General features: G+C 38.2%; 1 protein-coding gene across 3 annotated transcripts in view; it reads right to left on the bottom strand.

Moving 5' to 3' along the window:
* AFF2 (ALF transcription elongation factor 2) overlaps nucleotides 1–16,729 on the bottom strand; it is a 345,034-nt gene that overhangs the window by 304,662 nt on the left and 23,643 nt on the right. Inside the window, exon 1 of one of the 3 annotated variants that reach the window (XM_049827950.1) lies at nucleotides 5,947–6,039. The exons of the other annotated variants lie outside the window; for them this stretch is intronic. Within the exon in view, the coding sequence (XP_049683907.1) occupies nucleotides 5,947–5,969 (23 nt within the window). The 5' untranslated portion in view covers nucleotides 5,970–6,039. Of the gene's footprint in view, nucleotides 1–5,946; nucleotides 6,040–16,729 lie in introns of those variants that run through there. 3 annotated transcript variants of the gene reach the window in all.

Here is a 16,729-nt window from a genome sequence, read left to right on the forward strand (position 1 = left end):
AATAACTTGTCTTTTTTTTCTTTTTTAATGTTTTTTCTTGTTAGATTCAAGATGGCAGCACCAAATGCAAATCTCCTAATTCAATGTAGAAGAATTGAATAGAGAAACATCCCAATGTTGTATTTTTTGCAAAACAGTTAGTCCCATCATAGAAACAGCTGTTAAATATTAATTTTATTTCATTGTTAGAGATAACATGTCCCATAACTAACACATTTTCAATTTCTTAGAAAAATAATTACCAAGTGTTTGCTCCATGGGCACTAATCACACTAGAAGTCATCAATTTGCAGAGGTTTTGTTCCATTTTTCCATAGAAAAATATTGTGTGTCTACAAAGAACCATTTTAAGCATCAAATTTCATTCCGCTTTGGAATGTTCACGCATTATGACAAAAAAAAAAAGCAAAGCCAAAAATCAAACAGACAAATACCCCAACAGTCCCAGCACAAACTGGCACTCCTCAAAGGGTAACATGAGAAAAGATGTATATGACTGGATCGCTTATTCCAGCACTCAGTAGTCAATCAACGACACACTGCCAAAAAATTGTATGGTACCTACTATGCATTTTTGCTTTCTGTCTCTCCAGGGAGAAAGCACTCTGTACAGTTTCATGCACAGAAACCTATTTTAAGGGATATATTGGTCAAAGACAGGGCCTGAAAATTTCATGTCAAGAAGCAGGAGAAAAATGTGTGTCACAGCTAACTTTTACTGTCATACCTAGAAAGCATTTAATACATGCCAAACTCCATGTGAACAGACATTTGGTATAGAAGAGTGCATGACTTACATTATTAACTAATTGTTAGTTCAGAAAAGCTCTGTGAAAGCAGGAAATCTCTCTCTGCCCACATTAGATTATACTGAGGCCTACTCGTCCCTAACACGGCGGTGGGGGAAGAAAAGCCACCTTATTGAAATTATACAACTTCTAGAAGGGAAAGAGAAAAACCCAAACAACGCACCCTTTACTCTTTATTTTGCTAACAGCACAATGTGCCTTCATTCTTTACCTCATTCTCTGTTTACCCTACATATAACTCCAGGTCCCACTTGCATGTGGCCATTTCCAGCTCTCCTGAACATGGTTAACTGAACCCACTGCCTATTTGCTGTGGCCGCTATTACAAGATTATGTAGCAAAACAAGAATATCCAGTTGTTGGTCATTGATTTATCTATAAAACAGTAACTGTAAAAATGATAGAAGAGGTTCTGTACTAGACAGTCTTGTGAAACAGTTTATTACTTAAGCATTAATGACCCGTTTAGAGGTCTTTACTGGTCAGGTAATGACCAGCTAAAGGAGTTAAGGGCCCGAGGCAAAGCACTCTAATAAAACCCTGCATACAGCATGTGTTTGGTTCCTCCAAATTCTATTAGGAAGGAGAAGCGTAAAGGGTAATGAAAGACATGTCCAAGAGGCACTCATATCAGCCCTCTCATTTTATATTTGGCATAACACACATGGCCTTATTCCAGCGGCACAAATCATTCCTTGTTTATACTACCACCTATCACGGAGAAGAGCAGTAACTACAGCTGAAAATGGCCAGTCATGATGTTAAGGACCCTGTTGCTTTGGGCAAATAAACCTTCCTCCAACTGAAGGAACTGGTCCTGCTATTTGAACACCCAGTATCCTTTGCACCTACAGAGATCATATGCTCAAAAGAAAAAGAAAGGATCCAATGCTGCCAGGCATCTCAGTCAGTCCTGCCAATCCTAAATCCTACTCTTGTAGTATTAAGGGTGGAGGGATTAAGGGTTTTCTGTATTCCTATGCAATTCTACTTCAATGTGAATGTCCAGTTGCTTTTTACAGTTTGCATTATGAGGAAAGGCATATTAAAACAGGAGTTTAATATTGAGATCTGCACTCTAAGACTGAGACAGAACAGCTGTGTATATATATATACACTTGCCAGTAAATTAGAAGCCAAGGGTTGGAGCAGTACCCAGGGCCTCACTCTTGGCTTCAGAGGCAAGTAAAACACTCAGGCCCACATAACCGCATCTCGCTATTACAGCCCCACAGCATCATTGATTTTGGTCCTGATTTACGGCATCATTTGTTCTTGATAAGAGCCACTTGCCAGCACTACTCAGAAAAAAGTAAAATACAATCTAAGAGTGGAAATTAGAAAGGAGAGAGGATAAGAGACTAAGAACTGCTAGAAAAATGTGCAGATTCCTGTATTTGCAGGATGAGACATTCTAGGTACAAGCGAGTTTATTTGCTCAGCATTTATTACTGTCTCATCAACAATAAAATGAGGATAAAGAGCATTCTGATGACTTAAGTCAAAAAGTTACTTAATTACACTGTCGCTTCTATGACTATACTATATTTTGAGTGTTTATTTTAAAAACCACTCTGCAGTGTTTACATGACTAATTGTAATAGCTTCTTTAGAGTATTTCCAATTTTTTGTGTAAACAGCCTTTCAAGCCATGTTCAAGGCTTATTTCAGACCTTAACAATCCTTCAGAGCCATTGCAGCTTATCATATAAATACACATTAAGCCAAATTTAAGTTTAACTCATGTACTGAGTAGAAAAATGGTAGCTTCATACTTACACCTTCCAATTTTCAAGGTCGCATATCTCAGTGCTTTATATCAGACCATCTGAAGTGGTCACAATACAGCGTAGGCATTTACTGAAATTAAATTTTCCATCAAAATTGGGCAGAGCAGAAAACATACACAATATTAAATAGATACTATTACTTCTACAGCTATCCACTTTAAAGGGCTAAGGATACAAAAATAAAATTCAGGCCCTGACTGTAAGTTGATTCTGTACATGCAGCACAAAGCCTGAATTCAAACCAGAAGATTTATTCATTTTTTAGAGCCAAATTATAAACTTTTGGAACACAGGGTTAACAGCAAAAGTGCTGACACAACAGTAAGCATATAGTGGCGCCTACAAGCAGCGCTATAATTAATCTAAGTGTACTGTCATTACACTAAACGCTGCTTCTGCAGGATCACTCCAAATCATGAAGCGCTTTCTCTCTTTCTCAGATAACATGCAGTTTATTTCCAATCATGTACGTTTCCAGTCGTGGCATGATTTGCTAAAGGAACATTAGGTCTTGAAGCAATATCTTAATCAAATCAGAATATTCTTCTGTAAAACAAATCTTTAGCTTTTGGAGAATTAGTAACATCTAGTGCCTTAGGATAGAGATGTGAAACTGTGAGCTGAAAAATGCACTGCTGGAGACCATACTCAGCCTCCTTGCTTCTAGCCATTTACAAGTACATCTATCTAACCACCTACCTACACACCTACACTTTATATGGTCATAAACCACCAATGCAATATCTAAATTATACCCTGAAAACTCCAGGTTTGAAATGGGTTGTATGAAAATTCACCTCATGTGGTTTATTCATTTCTGCAAGAATAGAAGGCTCTGACTCCTTTTGGATGGAACTCATTTAAACAAAGCCCAACAGCAAACACCCATAAATTAAAGCATTATTGGTATTTATGCAGAGAGATACACCTAAACTGAGTGAATTCTATGTAAAGGCTTAAAAAAGGAAAGAAGTAGAATCTCACATATAAAACACTAACTGCCTTTACAAAGTTATTAAGTAGTTTGTGAATTAATACTCTGAAATACATACTACAAGGGAAGAAAAAATTGTATCCTGTCTGGAAACCTGTTTATTCACACGCATTTAAGATTTTTCCCCTGCTGCCTCCCACATTCACTGAAGTCATACTGCCTTAATAAACTAAGAAAATATGGGAACGGAATGAATTTAAGTATTTCACTATATCTACCTGAAACTGGTAATTTATAATGGATAGACATCTATCCAGAACATATGCACTTTACTTCAACGTAAGCTATATTTGAAGCAATTGTCTGCTTCAGGAACTTTATGACCAAGCTACTGTGATTGTGTTTACAGAATTAAAATATATATACCAGAATTACCCATTCTTTACTTTTGATATGCAGGTCATTGATTAAAGACCAATTGGGATTCTACAACAGGAATTCTATAATAGCAACATTAACACAGAATTGGTATGCTATATTAACGTAAACCACTTTGTAAAACTGTTAAGACTCTTCAGTGTAGTGCTAGGTGAATTCATATACAGAAACTGAAAAAAATACACAGTAAGAGTCAATTACAAGATTGGAAGCCACGGCCACTGGGCCAGCAAAGACCACTGAGTTATACAGCATCTTCACCCTTTGCGAACAGCAGAGTTGCAACAGTGAGAATTAGACAAAACATCTTCAGAACAACATGTGTTTAAAAGACACTAACACCATCAAGCAGATGCAGCGTAATCATTCATGCTAAGGCTATTGTGGTGCAAAGTCAAGTTATGTTTTTCCACCAATAAATGTATTTCATCTAGTAAACAAAGAATACCACAGTACACATACATACACATATATACTCAGAGAAGCCACAAAACATGCCTGATGACTACTCTACATTTCAAGAGTGAATAATAATTACAGACATATGATCCCAGCCTACAGTGTGTCAAAACCTAGAGCAAAGTAATATTAACAAAGTAATCATACTTATTCTTTCATATCTAAAGATGGCAGTCCACAAACATTTTAATTTAGCAGTCATTTTGCTCCCCTCCTCGTGTTGGCAGTGGCATTCATGCAACTGCACAGGCAGATAGACCAGGAAATTAATCTGGCTGCAAAGTAATTTCCCTCCCTTCCATTCCCCACCCCACCCACCCCCCACCCCCCAAAAAATAAAAGGAGAAAATGCTTTCAGCAGGATCATTTGCTTGATCTGATGCACGACATGACATCCTAAAAGCCAGTACCAACACAAGGCAGACAGAACAAATGCATAGCTGGGGTAAGACTGGAAGGCAGAACAGCATTTGTCCTGGCAGCCTGTGTGTATGTGTCAGATTTAAAGTGAATGAAGAAACACACCTACTATCAATTGACAGTGTCCAGGCTCAGGATATTTTACAGATGCTTAAAAAAATATCCAAGACTCATTATCCCCTTGTCTTTTCAAGCTTTCCAATTCTCACCTTTAGAAATCCAAACTACCTCTGGCTCAGATAACCACATATAAAACATACCACTGTAACAACTAACAACATTACCACGTCCTCTGTGCCAGGAAGCAGTAGCACATCAGGCTATTACTATACAACTGGAATGGCCAAACTACGCCAGCTCTGTTATAGCCTGTAAGCGTACCTGTAATAAGGAAAATTAACTTAAATAACATCCACAGAACATGCTCATGGAGTCCACCAATTTACTCGGTGGGATAATTCCCTGAAGTACAGAGACTGCCAGAAAGCAGCTGAGGAAGAACATCTCAGGCCAATGTCCTAAAATATTCAGAAAAGAGGTGACCAAGGGTGCACTGTCCCCTGTTGACTGAAGGAAGACATCAGCACTAAGAGAGAAGGCAGTTAAACTGTGTGGCAGGTCATATTCCACTGATAGCCACACCTGGCTAACCCTCCACATCACCATGTCCCAAGTATGCCTGAGAGCACAGATGAGTGCAGCAGGTTTTGGGAGGCAGAGACAGGTTCTCAGCTACTGCCTCCACATGTACTTAACCCACCTTCACATTTTAACATCCTTTCCTCAGCAGCATGAAAGATCTGCTAAAACCAAAAGCAGCAAATGACACTAGGGAGCCACTAGTGCTTCAGATGCAAAGCACCCCACCATGCTGTGGAAGTCATGGCCACATAGATCCTGCTGAACCTCAAAGGCAATGCATACGCTCCGGTGTTACAACAGCAGCTCACATCTGTCAGTCAAGACTAGAAGTACCAATCCTGGTTATTTTGTCCAATTTTTACCTGCTAGAAAACATATAAGGACTTCAGACCAAAGACCCAACCAACCCCCTTCAGGTGAATCCCAGGCCACAAGGTTATAGGATCAGACTTACTTCTGGTACTGTGACTGCTGCATTTTCAGTCGTGTTGTAGCTCATCTTCAGGCAGGTACATAGAGGCCGGTTTCTCCAGGATACCCTCTCCCAGGCGAGAGCAGCAGGGTCTGCCCCCCTCAGGGCGCTGAGAGCCCCGAAGTCATGCTTTCTCTGCCACCAGATTATTACAGAAAAGCCACAAAGTACTATTAACGCAGAAACATCTTGTTGAGGGTTTTGCTAGTTTTAAAGAAACAGGATGGGCTCAGATATCGCATCAGAAGAGGGCTGTAGGCACCAGACCATTAGTGGGCAGATACAACCCTGAGTCAGAGCCTTATGCCAGCCCTAAAAGGCAGGAGCTTAGACATCACCGTGGATCTTGCATTTGCTAGTGGCTAAATCTAGTGATTAGTCAGCACCAAGAGCTGCTGAATCACTCTTCAAAGGCACCTATCTCCCTGCTTACATCAGCTGGGCAGCCACCACACTTCACTTAAATAGTCTGGGCTGTCCATCTGTGGCCAGTACCCTTTTTACTAAGCTTGCGCAATGCTTAAACTACGGTACATAAGTCTGATCCCTGACCTGCTACAATAAACTTGCTAATAAAATAAATAATATTGATGTGCATAACAAAAAGATGCATACAATTTTATATTAGTTGTTCCTATAATTTTTCTGATAAAATAATTTGAAATGTAATGCAATATTTATCTTCTTTCTTAACAATCATGAATATATTTAAACATCTTCTAAAGTTCTTTTCAATTCAAATTCTATCTCTCATTGTTAATTGTTTGGGTATTAATTATTTTGGATTAAATGAATGTAGGCACTGATATTCATAGAAGACAAATGATGTACTAAGCAGATGAGACAATTAGCATTAATTACTTCAATAAGCTCAGACTCCCCAAAATCTCTGCATCATTAAAAATTGCCTTTGATTAAAAAAAAAAAACAAAAACCAAACAAAAAAAACCAACAAAACCTCCCAAGATTAATATCATATTTTATTACTGTGATTCTTTAACATTTTTACTGACCGTGACAGACTTCACCTGGCTAAATCTGAATTCTGTCAACTCTCATCGTAACAAAACCCAGTCTTAGAGATAAGGTGCTCTCCACAGGGGCCAAACAAAAGCAAATCAATATTTCCTAGCTAAAGGACAATCTTTGAGTCAAGATCTGTGTGAGGAAAATCTTTAGCCAATTCTTAGAGGAAACTAACTACTTAGAAAAACATAATAAGCAATTAAACTTATTGCTTCAGAATTTAACAGGAGTTTTAAAAACAGTAGCAATTATTTTCTCACTCTAGTGGATGAAAATTAAGTGTTAGCAGCACTTAAAAATGATGCATGCAACAGAAAATATTTGTGAAATAAAACAGAAAAACTAATGAAGTAAAACTTCTGCTCCTCAGTGATAAAACTGAACAAAAGGCATATTGGTGTACAGTGGCGTTGTCCATGACAGAATTCTGATATTGTTCTAATATCCACTTTGACAGAAAATGGCTGTTAAGCCCTGTGTAAAGAATATCTTTGAAAGTTTTCTTCTTTTTTGTTTCCTTTTTATATCTGAAATCAATTAAGCAATAATTAAGAAATGATTTTTGAATGCTTAATCCTGCACACTTGTGCAAATATTTTTTTTTTTAAGTTGGGGTTTGGTTTTGTTGTTTTTTGGTTTGGGTTTTTTTTTTTTTGCTTCCAGGGAGACTTAAATATCATTGAACAAAATCCTCAGGACTTTTCTTACCAAACAGTGGGATTTATAACAGAGAGGCAAATCCTACTCTCCTTATTTAGAGAAGTGCTCCTATCAAAGTCAACGACACTGCAGCATGCTTTAAAAGCAACAGAGCTTACACTGTATCACCCACTGGAGTCAACAGGAGTGCCAGGAGGATGATAAACAGAGCTATGTTTCAGAAGTACTTTAACACCTAAACAGAGACAAATTAGAAACACTTAAGGGAGGTGTGTATAAGTGAGGTTAATACAATTCCACGGAATGTCACAGTTCAGTTCAGATCTCCAATCTGTCCACTCACAGTGTGGCAAAAAGTCAATATATGTATTTCAAGAACTATCAGTAACTTCCCCACTAAATCCTGGTTGTACCACAAACATGGGAGTCTTCCAAAAGATGCAGGTTACATCAAATAAACAGAAACATCTAATATGTCTGTACTTGAAGGCTGTGAGAAGGACCTCATCTGACCACGAGAGGGAGAATTGAATCATACACATTGTTTATTCACATATATTTCCATCTCAAACCAAGCTCACAAGGAGTGCATTTTTAAGTTCAGTACACTCGGGGGACCCACCCCACAGCACTGAAATACCTGCCTACACATGCTTAAGGGAGGAGGGAACAAAACCAAATCCCAGAACCTCTCTTTTACCGAGGGATGTTGAAGCATAGTCAGGAATGGTGGGGTCACCAGGGACATACCATTTGAAGACAAGCAAGGTCTGAGTTTTCATAAGGATCTTAGGAAAGGCTCGGGAAAGCTATAACTGAGATTTTTTCAGATTCAGCTGTGCTTTGTGTTTTTCATCTCAAAGTAAGATACTGGCGTATACTCTTGGGGCTACCTATTTCTGTAGTCCCACTTCACATGTGTCACTGGTGCTCCAGACTCTGTACAGGCGGCTGGCTAATTTTGACATAGGCTTTTAGACACTGCGTTTAGCTCCGAACACTCCTGCTAGTTTGGATTTTGCCTACTAAAAAGTCTCCTACTACTCATATGGAAGATGGCAATAATTATGACCAGAGCCCCAAAAAAATTTAGAAGGTCCCAATGACAGAGTATTTTCCATGAAGAACACGGGACACTGAAACCTGATCTTTTCTTCAAGTCTGCAGACCCAGAGTTTGCTGATAACCCCTTTCAGGCCCACTGCAAAGTTCATTTGGGTTTTGGCCAGTGGAGAAGTCACAGACTGAGGGATGTATGAGGCTATCGTGAGACGTTTATGTTTATTACATTTATTGCTGCTGATAGCAATAAGTAAGAGCAGTCCCCGCTGTACAGGACTTTGCAGATCTGCATTAAGTTCTTATGTTCTGGTTGCGTTTCAGCGCTTGGAGAAGCGCAGCGTAATGGAAGTAAATAAATAAATTACAATATGTGGGCTTTTTCACCCAGCTTCAAAACACAGTCCTATTCCTCATTTTTCAGGATCAACCATTACTCATGCTCACTCCTGAGGATTGGCTTTATTTACAAAAGAACTCATAACCATATGACATAAAGTCTGTCTCAAAGCCTCCCTATGTTATTTGTGACTGGAATAATCACAGACCATTTATGAGAAATTTGAGGCAGTATTAAGTATAGAGCATATTTTGGTTGGTGGCCAGGATGCTTGGACCTTTTACTGTACTCAAATATATTATGCTAATCTCCAGCCAGTGAAAGGCGATGGGAAGAAAGCTCTGTTCAAGCAAAGAACATCAGAGCAGATGTGACTGGGTCCCAAACCTTACTTGTCAGCAGATAGATCTGGAAACCTCATCCCAAACCAACATTAGTTTCTTGATCTACTGATGTGTAATGAACACCTACTGATCTCATCATCAAAACAACAATACATGATTTACATTCTGCTGCTTCTGAGGCACACAGTTATTTTTCTCCCTTGGATTTTGAATTCCTTTTTCTTTTCAGAACATGGCTAAAATCTAATCCTACATATGGAAGCTACTTACAAAAGCCAGCTTGTATCTGACATGCAACAGCGATACGGGAACACCTGAGCCACATTTACTATGCCATTGCAGCTGCAACAAAATTAATGAGCTGACCTATCTGAGAAGGAACTCAAACAAAACTTTTACTCCACAACAGCAAAAGCGTTGTTCAGAATAGGTCTATTTAGATTATTTCGTATTATAAAGTTATATATACTTAAGCATAGGAGAGAGCATTTTGAAATCTAAGACACAGAAAATGAACTGCTGTTAAATTACTATACCACAGCTGTACTGAACCTAGGAAAACCACATTTCAACGGTCCATTTTCCAAGTGTGTGGAGAAACCACCTGCAACTACATCATCCTGTGTGATGCTGCAAGGAAGCATCTCTAAGAACGTACAGGTATACTGTACACACATGATAATATACATGCCATGCACCATGCATTTATGTATACAGAATGCATACATATCTCCTGTATTATCATACAGCATATAAACAATAGCAGCACCTACAAAGGTGTGTATGTATACAATATATGCACACCTATACACATCCCCAAAGCTACTGGGTAGGACAGGGCAGGGCAGTGGGGCTTGCATGTCTTCCCTGTGCTTGCACGCAGCACAACCACCACTCCACTTCCCAGATCAAAGGGTTTGCTCACAGGCAAAAGGGGAAAGGTCCTGTCCTGAAAGACTGCCAGCACCGACACAGCAGAATCAGTTTATTTAGGTGGGTACTTTTTGGAAGCTCAAAAATCTGCAAAGAAGTTTTAGTGGGTTTTGCAAGTCCTGCTGAAAGCAGAAGTTCTCAATGGACCAGTAAAGCCAGCCAGTGATGCTAGAAAATACCGATGCCAGCAATTCTCATAAGCAGGTTAACCTTTAATGGTGCAACTACTATCCCTGGTGTCACTAACTGCTTCATCCTGAGGGTAATTGACTCCAGGGGAAAACAAAAGAGGGGATTTTGTTTTGTTTTGACAAATCCACTGCAAGGCACCACACTAAGGTGCCAAAGGCTACTTTGTATTTACAACGCTGATGATACGCACAACTCAGAAGTTTCCTGACCTCAAGTACAAACACAACATGAAAGGTGATATATCAAACTGACACTATCACAGCTAGGAAAAAAAAAAAAAAAAAAGAAAAAAAAAAGAAAGGAAAACCACCTCAGATTTATACCAGGCTTGCCTGCCTAGCATAAATACTAACATCAAGCTATGCAGGCTTTGTTATATTGCTGCTTAAAAGTTCTGTGATACAGCACAAGGGCAAAACAGTCCAGAACCAAATAGAAACTGTTTCCTAACATAAAATTATAAGAAGAGGAGGAACAAATCTGATGAACCTGGAAAGGAACTTTAAGGTCACAGAAGCAACAGCACATTCAGGCCTCCATTACCCTCCCTTCATCTCTGTGCCTCATCTTACCTCCAACCTGCAGGCTGTCAGCATCCCTATATTTATTGCTCCTACACCTTTTCTTCCACCATACCCTTGTGCATGTGTGAGCCCTATCCCTGGAATGGTTTCAAAGGATTTCAAGCAAGCCCTTAAAACATGCACCTTCCAGAAAGTATCTGAACTCCAGGCTTTTTTTAATTGAGCCATTAATAAAACCACTCTTCGAAAGCCCAAAATGAAACAGGCTTTTTTCCCAAAAAAAGTTCCTGTTGGTTACCTGGAATCAAACAGAGTGTTCCCATACTCAGATTTGAGGCCACCTCCTCTGTACCTTCGGGGTATTTAATTGTTAGGAAAGAGCACTCATCCATTTTGAGCTGTATCTCAATCAGTTCCAACAGCACAGGCCAAAAGCTGCTTACTGTGCTCCAGGACGCTCCAGTACAACTAAGGCAAAAAGGAATTTTTATTTTTTTTTTAATAAGAAAGTAGAGATAGATAAAAATAGCACTCCATAGTATCTAAAAGAAAATAATAACGAAAAAGCATAAGAAGATTTTACAGCTGTAATTGTACGTAATGTCTGAATGACCCATTAGAGATGTTAAAATAAGTCAGTCACTTTACAAAAGATAAAATAAAAGCATTCATCATAAGTAAGTATATAGTAAAAGCAGACATTTATAAAAAAGTTTTCTGGTGCTTTCTATATCCTTTCACACAAAATAGACTAATCATGAATATTTTGAAAATATTAATGTTGGTAACATGGAGGTTGTATTGCATTTCCTCCAAAGAACATACATTTGAATATCAGAATTTATAATATGAGCTCTGTATCGTAATTTAATTTAACCATGAAACCAATTTCTGCCTTCAACATTTTATGTTTTACGGTATGAAACAGAACATTATTTGCTGTAATGTAGTTTATTTAACCTTAACCTGATGTGGTGCAACAGTGAATACAGATACACTCAAAATGTTAATAATATGACACGCTGAGCTGATTAAAATTTCAATTGTGTTTCCTCCATCTCCTTTGGAAAGTTAATGAATTAATGAATCTTTAAAGGACAGTCAGGGAGGCCTTAAAAAGAAGATGCCTTTTTGAGTAAGGAGAGAAAGTGGCAGATTACAACTTAATGGCTTCAGAATAATGGTAATTTCCCTATTTTCTTCACTTGCCTTAGCTCAGCTAATGGCTTCATTAGTGTCCACACTCTCAAACGAATAATAGAGGACCATGTCACATCCATCTTAGTCACATCACAATAAAACCGTTAAATACAATTCAGCTACCTGCCTTCTGCCAGTCTGCTACGAGGCAGAATTAGCAGCACAATCAATACAGAATCCTGTTATTAGATTCTTTTTCTTTTAAAAAAGAAGCATATCATCAGGTATAATCATGCATTGCTATTTAACTGTAGTGCAAATTTTATGCTGATAACTAGAATTACTTAGAAAGGACATAAAATGAAGGGAAAAAAATTCTGCTTACTTTACACCTATTGATCAAAAAAAACCCAAATTCCAGTTCTTTATTTGATAAAATTGATGGATTACCTCAAAGTCAGCACAGATATGTCAAATTCTTCCTGACATCCCCTATACCAAATCATTTCACAAGCCAGTCTAATTAAGCAGCTAAAAACCTCCTTGGCTTTAGCTACCTCTATCTTGGGAGAAGAGATTCCATTCAACCAATTAAAATTTTTGGAACAAATTCAGTGTAACTGAATACAGCTCCATCAAAAGGTAGGAAGACTGATGCAACAAGTTCACAAACTGATCTTAGAACTGTAAAAACAAATGGGAATTATGACCTTTTAAATACTTTAAATGCTTTTAATTTTCAAAGGAGTTGAATTTCAATTACTTTGTGATCATTAGTTTTAAACCGGATTTAAGCAGCATTGTTCTTTTTTACTCATTATACGGTCTGGCTACTCTGTGCAACATGAAATCTCCGTTCAAGCATATTTTTCTCATTATATACATATTTTGTACAAGAAACAACATGCAGGCTCTTTAACAATAGTGGTTGAAACATGCATGCTTGGCAAAATCCAATGCCCAGGTACTATTATCCTCTACTCGCTATCTGTAGAAACCAAAGGAGCAAGCTCCAACTTCTACCTAGCTGAACTGCAGCTGGCAGCAACACACAAGTAATAGGGGGAGGAAAATGGCCCATTTAATATAGAAGGAAAATCTCAAATGCTTCAGGCAAAATTCTGTTCTCAGATCCATACCACAGATCCTGACTCCAGTGCTCTGCCCTTTCTTGACCCGAGTATGTAACGCTACCAGAAGCTGCTATGGACATGTAGAGGCAGAGGTTTATTGGATCATACCAATCTAGGCAGGATTTTGCACAAAAGGATTCCTGGACTGATTCCCCAGTTCTCTACATAACCCTGCTGTAACCACATCCAGCTGACGTCCAGGAAGAAACTGCTTTGTAAATCTTAGAATACATGACGTGCCGGGCATCTGCACTTGTCAGCTGAATAAATTTTTCTGACAACATAAATCTGATCCCACTGAGAAACCTTTTTTAAAATACATTATTGACTAAAAATATTTATATGCAGCACTTTTCCTGTTAGCAAAGGTAATATATTAACTGCTTTGCCATTACTGCAAGTAACTTTAGGCCTAAGAGAAAATATTTCTGTATGCGTGCTATATATCCATTTTGAATTAAAACACGATGCCGATATTATACTAAATCACAGCTGAAGTCTCAGTCTTAAACAGATCTTGAGTGACACCTGCATTCTAATTTTTTATGAGCAGTTTGTCAATGATGAGACCTTAATGAGAAGTACTGCTTTCAAAATATGTAGCTACAGGTAAACATGAAATATCCTCTTTTCATACTGTGACTGTTTATCATTTTAATTCTTAGTTGTTGTTTTACAAAGGATTAAGTGAATTCCAACAGACAGACAGCAGGGGCACAGAAGACCACCTACTTCTCGTCTACCTTATGATACTAAAACCTTACGTATAAAAATAAACTCATACAACAGCCACAAATCAAAATCTCTCAGAGTCGGGCTACCACTGTAATTCTCAGAAGACTAGTCCATAGCTCACTGTGGAAGGATTTACTTCCAATGCCCAGGTATACAATCTTGGCCTAAGCAAATTCCCATCAGAATGGAAGAGTAAAGCTCCACAAACACACTGGCCTGTTAGACCTCAGAATTTACTTAAAGACATCATGGCAGACCCCAACTTTCTATTATACATATGCCCATTAGGGCCCTAATTAACACTATGACTGGGCACAGAGGGCTTCATCTACAAACAGGGCAAAACCAATCAGTCATAACCAAGATGCTGTTACAACATCAGCATTACAGCATACCAAGCGCAGGCAAATCCAGATGCGACATTTATTATCTGACATCAAATGGTCACAGTATTGCCTATGCGTTTTTAAAAAAATTTAACTTTGAACACATCATTGAAACAGAATATTTAAAAAAAAAGCAGTAATTTTAACATTTACTTTTATAGGCACCGTTAGGAGTTTCAACTAAAGTTTTTTCTGCTCACTGCCCCTTTAAGATTGCTGCATCACCCTCTCTTTTGCTTAATTGCCCATAGGAAGAATATCTTACTGCAAGGTGAAAGATGCAGGAGGGAGATTACTGTTTGTAGGTAAGTTAGGGAAAAAAGATGCATTTACAACTTTCCTGCTTAAACTACCACACAAACCAGTTTTACATAGAATACAGGTCCCCTCAGACTAAGCTTGCTTAGCATGCAAGTACACTATCTGCCTAAACTCTGCTTTTCTGATTAAAGTTTTGTATTTAATTAAAATTGTCTTTAATTAAAATGCAAATATTCTAGGACTTTAACAATAAATTGTTTACACTAGACTGAGAAACAGCCCTCAAAGGCTTTGGGAAAAAAAATAGTTTCAATTGCAAGCTGTATATTCAAACTTCACTGCTCAGTGAAAATGGGTAAAGATCCTTTTTTCTCCTATTGGCCTAATCTTTTTTAAACAAATGGGAAGATATCCCAATTTGTATCTAGAATTCACATAGAAAACAATTCCCAAAGTTACTGGCTGTTGAGCAAGTAATTAGGCCAGTTCAAAACATCTTTTGTATTTGAAACAATTCCTTTAGCCAATTTTGCTAGGAAATGATACTGACACCACAAAAGAATTGCCAGTTAAATGAATGATGCGCATAGCCCCTTCAATGAGTGATAAACACGGGTGTGCGTCTCTGTGCAGGAAAGGATCCATTTGCATTATCCCTTCACCAGAAACATCCTGCTAGAGGTTCAAAAATAGCTGTTCTGTTTACAAAAGAGCACAGTTTAGATACAGCAGATATATAGCCTGCTCATTTCTTTCTTTAAACACACAGAAAGACTCTACACCCTAGGTTTTGATTTACTGCAAGGCAGACTATATGCTCTGCAGCATCAACAATACTTTTCTGTATGAAGTGCTGCGACTCAAAGGTGAATTATGCTTATGACCAATTCATAACCATCCTCTATTGGGAATCAAATTGAGCCCTTGTAGATAATCTGACTTAATCTCCCAAAAATACTACTTTAAGAACTTTAATTTTCTTTCCAGGGTAACTTCAAATTGGGCTCTTAGTGTAATAACAAAAACTACAATTACGCATGGTTTGGAAAGAAATCCACCAACTTCCAAACCTTCCACACACAAAAAAAAAGTAAACAGTGCTTGCAAGGTTTTATGGTTCATTAGCAAAATACTGCATTATGCTCATCACCATATCCCTGTTCAAACACTGAAGAGCAGTGATGCAAGTTAAATGAGAAAAAGGAAGTAACATTTAAAGTTTGAAAAATCCACTTACAGAAGCCAGTAGAACAAATCACGCACGGGAACTTTCTAACTGGAAGTCCTTGCTAGAATAATGGTATGAATATGACCCCAATGGAAGTTCCATAAAGCATCCTCATTCTCGCAGAGAAATTCTTACAAAGACCCACTTGCTATAAATTTGAATTTCCTAAATTCATTGCAGATCTGAGAAACCAAAATGAAATAAATTACCACAGTTTGACACCATCTCCTTCATCACAGTAATTCCAGATTTCAGTATAAAAGCCATTACTTAACTTGCACGCCATAATTTACACACTCTTTTACACAATAATTTTTGATCCAAGAAAAGATTCATTTTCCTTTTATAATTATCTTGTGTCAAAGTCTTTAACCTTTTCATCTGAAAAGCTAGAGCTGGATTCCTTCTGGAAACATATGCCCAGAGCTCAGCTCTGCTCAGCGTGCTGCCGCAGGAAGACGCTGGACGTCACCAGGCGACAGGAGGGGAGAGCAGCCAGTGGTGCAGGGCTGCAAAGCAAGGCAACACTTAAAAGCAACGTACAAAGGCGACTATTGAAAACTGCCCCACTTCTGTACGATTCAACGCTAATTTCACAGTTTCCTAAACCCAAGGAAAGACAAATAAATTACCTGTTTTTAATAGAGCATACGATCACTTTAATGTTTCCACAAATATCCCCCTACAGCAAAAATGGCCCAAGTACTGCAGGTTCAAATGAAGTACATCAGTGAGTTAAGCTCACTGACCTTCTGGATTTCTCCACTGAAGAATATATTATTAAACAAACCTTAACAAAGTACA

The sequence above is a fragment of the Accipiter gentilis genome, chromosome 24 (genome assembly GCF_929443795.1).
Source record: "Accipiter gentilis chromosome 24, bAccGen1.1, whole genome shotgun sequence".
NCBI classification, from domain to species: Eukaryota; Metazoa; Chordata; class Aves; order Accipitriformes; family Accipitridae; genus Astur; species Astur gentilis.